The 6224-nt window shown below is 51.6% G+C and overlaps 1 protein-coding gene across 3 annotated transcripts in view; it reads right to left on the bottom strand.

Moving 5' to 3' along the window:
* Window positions 1–1568: 1568 nt before the first annotated feature.
* The window catches only part of GLP2R (glucagon like peptide 2 receptor), a 53497-nt gene continuing 48841 nt past the window's right edge, over window positions 1569–6224 (bottom strand). For all 3 annotated transcript variants that reach the window (XM_082441399.1, XM_082441398.1, XM_082441400.1), the window contains one exon: window positions 1569–5637. In XM_082441399.1, the coding sequence (XP_082297525.1) occupies window positions 5302–5637 (336 nt within the window). In that variant the 3' untranslated portion in view covers window positions 1569–5301. The remainder of the gene's footprint in view (window positions 5638–6224) is intronic.

Below are 6224 nucleotides of genomic sequence, written 5' to 3'. Positions count from 1 at the left end.
AATAAATCAGAGGGGCAAGACCGAGGCCTGGAGATCACACTTACAGTTGCCCAGGTGGCCTGGGCCAGGGGAACAGCAGTGGGATGAGGAGAATGGGACCTGCTCGGGAGATATTTAGGAGGTAGAATCCACCTGACTGGTACAGGGGAGGACGGAGGAGCAAGGATGGCAGCCAAGTTTGTGGCTTGGGTGCCGGGTGAGTGCTGATGTCATCCACCGAGATGGGAAACACCAGGGAGAGATGCTGGTTTCAGGAGATAATGACAAGTTCAGTTTTGATACGCTGCAAGGTGAAGACAGATGTCCCTGAGGCCCCTATTTTTAGGGACAAGGAAAAGGAGACGCAGAGAGAGCAAGCAGCTCGCCCGGGGTCAGCTAATGAGCAGAGGCCAGGCCAGCGCTGCCCACTGGCCCACACTGCCTTATCAGAGCTTTAGGGCCTGGGACACCTCAGAGCTCCACTGGCGGGTTCTCAAGAGCATTGTGTTCATTGTTTTGAAAGTTCATCTATTCTCCAGGCTTAAGTTCCAAGATGAGGTCAGAAAAATGCAGGACACGCAGATGTCCTGGACACTTGAGCAACCTGTGTGCAACCCTCTGAGGCTGGGGCGTCTCCATCTGCCGGTGTGGGGGGATCACCCCAGCTTTAGCAACAGCAATGGCACAGTCACTGCCACCAGAAAGTGCTGCTCTTTGTGGAGGGTGAACTTGAGAGTCATCATAACACTTAAGGATGGAGCGTCTCCTATGAGCCAGGCATCCTGCTGGATGCTCGGCATTATTTCACTGATGGAGGTGTTGTTATCCCCATAGTATAGATGAGGACACCAAGGCCACGAAGTAAGAGTAGGAGTTGGTACTCAAACCGGAGTCCCTTTGATTACACCGGGCTGCCTCAATAGTTTTCACCTGGACATGACAGGACAGAGAATTCTGGGATTGCACAGCATCGGAGCTGGAAGTGGGAGGGGGCTACACAGCATCTGGTCCGGCGGTTCTGGGGGGAGGACAGTATAACCTGCCCAAGATACCCCTCCAGTATCAGCCATAGCGGGCCACCCAGGAGCCATGTCGGAGCGAGAAGACAGACCCAGGGTGGTCTAGGGATAGAACCAAAGGGCTCAATGCCTCACTCCAGTGCTCTTTCCACACACACTGCCCTCCATGAGCGAATCTGGTTGATTGGGGTGTGAAATTGGGAGCTTTTCCCTTCTCTCTGAGGTCAAGGTATCCTTGTCACTCGAGTCTAAAAGGATAGACACTGCATAATAACCTTGTTGGTTTGTGGTTCAATAAGAGACATAAAGGGGCCACTGGACCTTCTGTTGACCAATGGAGGACCCAAGAGTCATAACCTAATTAGCACATCTTCTGTTAGCTTGGGGTGGCAGGGCCGCTTGGGCTGGGATCCTGTACAGCTCTAGGGCACCCTGTGGGGAAGATGCCAAGAGAACTTAGAGGCAGCGTAAAGTCCAACTTGACTGAAGAGAGGAGAAGGAGGAAGGGGTGGTAATGAACTACGTCATCAAGACTCTTCCAGATGCAAGGAACGGAAGACCCAACACCAGTTGCTGGGGCACAAATATTATTGACTCATGTAACTGAAATTCCAGGAGTAGCACCAAATTTAAGGTCAGGCTTAATCCAGGGGCTCCGACAAGGTCTCAGGGCTCTTTCACCATCTCCTGGTTCTGCTTGCGGCTGTGGAGTCTCCATTCCCAGCCAGGCTTTTCCCCCAAGAGGGCTACCAGCAGATCCAGGCTTACTTCTTTGTGGTTCCAATTTCAGCAAGAGAGAAAAAAATGCTTTTTTTGTCAAGAGTCCCAGGACTGTCTCTCACTGGCTCTGATTGGTTCTATGTCCATCCCTGACCCAGTATCTGGTGCCAGGAGGATGTCATGCTCAGGCTGGCCAAGCAGATTTTCATGCCCATCCTTGGGGCTGAGGATGGAGTTGGAATGACTCAAACTTCAAGGACTGAGAGTGGGAGATGTGTGATTTCCAAAAGGAAAATTTTGGTGCTGTTAGTATAAGAGGAGTGGATTGTAAAAATAGATGTCCACTATAGAGACTTTGTGGAGGTCACTTCACATCTCTGAACTGCTTCCTCATGTACATGGAAACTCAAGGGCAGAAACAAACTCATCAAGAACAATAACCCAAACTGCTCTCACAGGGTCCCCGCCTCTTGTGCAGTGGCCCTTGGGCATTTCTTAGCATCCCCAGGAGGCACCCCAGATTCACCAATAGGTCCCTCAGTGCCAGGTACCATTGCTGCCACCAGTCACATTTCCACCACAGCCAAGGCTACAGTGCTTCTGACGTGTCCAAGCTGTGTGCTGGGCTGCTGGTGTGCTTTCTGGCCTCACCATCCATCGATGTTTCTAGAAAGTGTCCCAGGTGATTGGAAAGCCAGGATTGAGACCCACAGGCTGGATCTTTAAGGCAACAGCAAAGTGAATGATCTAGGGAGTGGTCTAGAAGAAGGGAGACACTTGCCTTCCACCCTTTTGACCTCTGACTTCTGCTTCTCTCTCCAACCTCTCTGCCCACTCTTCTTGGTCCCTGAGACAATGGACCACCCAGGTTTCCAGGCTTAATACTGCAGCTCTTTTTCCCACTTCTGGCCAGGAACAGTGCACCAGATTCTCCAGGGGCAGAGACCTTCAGCTCCAGTGTGAAACCAATGTAAAAGAATCAACAAAATACAAATCAAATTAAATAAACTTATGTTAATCATTAGCAGAGCAAGAGCAAGCAGCAGTGTGTGTGTGTGTGTGTGTGTGTGTGTGTGTGTGCCACCCCATTTGTGGAGTGAGTGGGGAGAGCATATTTACAAGTGCTTAAAAAAAAAGTTCCTTCTATTAGTGGCCGGGTCCTGGATAACTGACCCTCGACAGCATCTGATGCTCCCAAGACGCTTCTGTCTTGTCTCCTTTGATGAATGTGTTCTGAACCTGCTCTGAACTGGCTATGCTGGATACTAGCTGGGAATACGACACGGCCCAGCTTTCTAGGTGCTAATAGGTTGATGAGAAATGGCAGAGATTTTTGCAGAAAGGAAAAAGTAAGACATATATTTTAATGATTGAACTGTGGACAATCTGGACACCAAAAAACAAACCTTTGCTTTGTTATGTACTTGCCTAAGGTCATTGCTTCAGTTTCCCCTGTTGCAGAGCAGAGCCAGGACTGGGGGGAGGGGAAGATGGGCACGGGCCTCAGGTGCGAAATTTAAGGTAAGCGACAAAAAGCTCAGTAATCAAGATAAATAATATTTTCATGCAATCGTTTAAAAATAAAAATTAATGTTAAAACGTCCATGATGAGCAAAATATCAAAATTTTGTATAGTCAGGTCCAGACCCTTTATTTGCATCTCATGGCCTCACTTGCTTCACCCTCATCCCAGCCTTGGTTCCAATAAAATGTCATTTTTATAAATGGCCCGTGGGCTGTAGCTTGCAGATTTGATTTTTTTAAATATTGCATTAAAATATTACTTATCTTGACGACTGTGGGTTTTTTAGTACTCTCTTAAATTTTGCACCTGAACTGAGGTCTGCTTGCCTCACCCTGGTCTCTGTCCTGCTGCAAAGTGTCCTTGACAATGGAGTTGCCAGGTGAAATACAGGATGTGCAGTGGATTTGGATTTCACGTAAAGTATATCCCGTGGGATATACTTAGACAATAATAATATTCATTTATCCGAAATTCAGATTTAACTGAGAATTGTGGATTTTTGTTAAACATTTTTATTGGAGTATAATTGCTTTACATTGTTGTGTTAGTTTCTGCTGTATAACAAAGTGAATCAGCTATACGTATACTTATATCCGAATTGTGTATTTTTAATTGCAAAATCTGGCACCCTCTACTTGATAAGTATCATATCGCCCCTCCCCCTAATATAAGGCAGGACTTGGTCCCACAGCATCATACCCCGGCCACCCACGTACACATACATTTTACACGCTATAAAAGCGACGCTCCTGAGCGCTGACACCGTTTCCATAGGACGTTCCTCCTTTGACCTTCCTCAGCCTCTTGCCTTACAGCTGCAGCCACTGAGCCTGACCCTAATTGCCTGGGCCCTCCTCAGCCTCCAGAAGCACCCTCCACTCAGGGTCTGGGCACAACTTACTCCCCACCTGCAGACCGGGTCCACAGCCCCGGCCCCCTCGGTGCCTCCTTGGCGTGTCCAGATCAGCCACAGTCCTCTCATGTCAGCTGGGTCCCCTCTGGCTCTCAGCATCCAATTCCATACGAGGAGTGGAGAACAGGGCCGGGAGAACAGTGGGCAAACCTCCCAGAGCAGACGGTACAGCCATCCAGGTATCAACGGCAAACCCCAAATGGCAGAGAACGGTAGGCAAGTAAGGCTTGAAGAAGCCAAGCTCAGAAAGGCAGGTGGAGCCAGAAAAGTGAGAAAATGACCAACAGCAACTTTCAGAGGGGCCCTGGGTGCTGGGGCCAACCCTCCGAGGCAGGATGGGCTCGTTACAGATCAAACAGAACTGCTGCTGCCCACGGATGAGAACTGAGATGGAGAGAGGGAGGGAAGACTTGACAAGAGAGGAGGAAGAGAGAAGGGAAGGAGAGGGCTCTGGGGGGCGGAGTGCGGTCCACCCTGTCAGAGGAGGGCAGGCGTGTCACAGCTGAACTGCTGAATGCAGAACTCCGGTGGTCTCTCCCGCCAGCGGCCAGCTCAGAGGGCCTCTGGCTCCTGCGCATCCTGCCCCAGGTTTTCAAAATGTGGGCTCGCATCAGAATTACCTGGGATGCTTGTTACACAATTCCCATCACCGGCCATCGTCCCAGGTGCACCCTCTTAGACTCTCTGCCATGAGTCAGACTCTGCATTTAAAACACTTCGCAGGTGGTCCTTGGGCACACTGAACCCGACTTCAGATAGACACCTTGTAGCATGAAGGGTAAAGGAAGGATAGCGGCTGGCCTCTATCTCATAGCAGACATCTCTCCGTATCCTAGGGCTCCATTCACTCGAATATGGCCCAGCCCGGGAGGCTGGTGGCATTCTGGAAAACACACCTGCGGGGGTGATGAGCATGACAGGTCACGCAGAGGCGGTGAGTGTACGCAGCCTCTGTCGTACAGAGCAGGACAAGCCCGGAAGAGACGTCCAAAGTGGGCGGGGCGCCGTCACGTCGGAGTGGGCGGGGTGCGCGGGAAGCGGGCCGACTTTGCGCCCGCAAGGTCAACAACGTGCCGCTTGGCCGCCTCCTCCCTCGCCCACCTCAGGAGTCCCCAGGGAGCGGAGCCAGAGAGGTGGGCTCCTGCCTAGATCTCGCTCTCCTCCAGAATCTCCTCCATGGTGTGGACCAGGGTGAAGTCCCCCTCGCTGCTCTCCGACACGCTGCTGCCCCGGGGCCAGGCTGCGTGGCCTTGGCGGGGCAGGGCGCCCGCCGCCCCCAGGCCCTCCGCAGTGGAGTGCAGGAGACGCCCACCGTGGGGCGAGGGCCGCGCCTTTTGCAGCTTGCCGGAGCCGGTCCCCTCCGCGAGCTTCTTGGGACATTTCTCTAGGAATCGGAAGTTCTTCCCCAGGACCCAGGCTCTGCAGCCCGAGTGGTGGGCTAGCAAAAAGCGGGCCCACTGCTTCCGCAGCTCGGCCTTCACCTGCCAGGTGAGAAGAGGGCGGGGTTACTGCCTGGGAGTCACTGAGCCGTGTGTCCACTCAGCAAATGTGTATTGAGTGGCTACTCTGGACCACCCTTGGGAAACCTACCTTCTCACTAGGGGAAACGAACGAAGAAGCAAACAGATACATGTGAGCAGAGCCGATGATAATGACACCGTGAGGCCCTTAAGCAGGACAGTGGGGTGAGGAGACTAAAATCTGAGATAGGGTGTTCAGAAAAGGGCTGTGTCGAGGTGACATTGGAAACATGCCTGGTGGATCACGGGTCCCTGCTTGAAGATGTAGAAAAGGCAGCAGTGAGCAAGACGGAAGAGGTTTTGATGTCAAGAGGCTTACATTCTAGCAGAAGGAGATAGAAATCCATATTTAAACCTGGGATGGGGGGAGGGGAAGATGAAAGGGAGCCAGAAACTCCACCAACTCCTCAAGTCAGGAGAAAACTGGTCTGGCCTCTTCCCCTCCCCCTTTCAAGCCTCTTTCTGGGGGAGCAGAGAGTTGGTTGGGGGCTCTGCAATAATATTAATAATAAAAATAATCGTTGTTACCATGCATAGGACCTTTACCA

This window comes from Balaenoptera physalus, assembly GCF_965194825.1.
Source record: "Balaenoptera physalus genome assembly, chromosome: 20".
Classification (NCBI taxonomy): Eukaryota; Metazoa; Chordata; class Mammalia; order Artiodactyla; family Balaenopteridae; genus Balaenoptera; species Balaenoptera physalus.
Note: the sequence above shows the minus strand (reverse complement) of the source record. Positions and strands in the feature narration are given on the sequence as shown.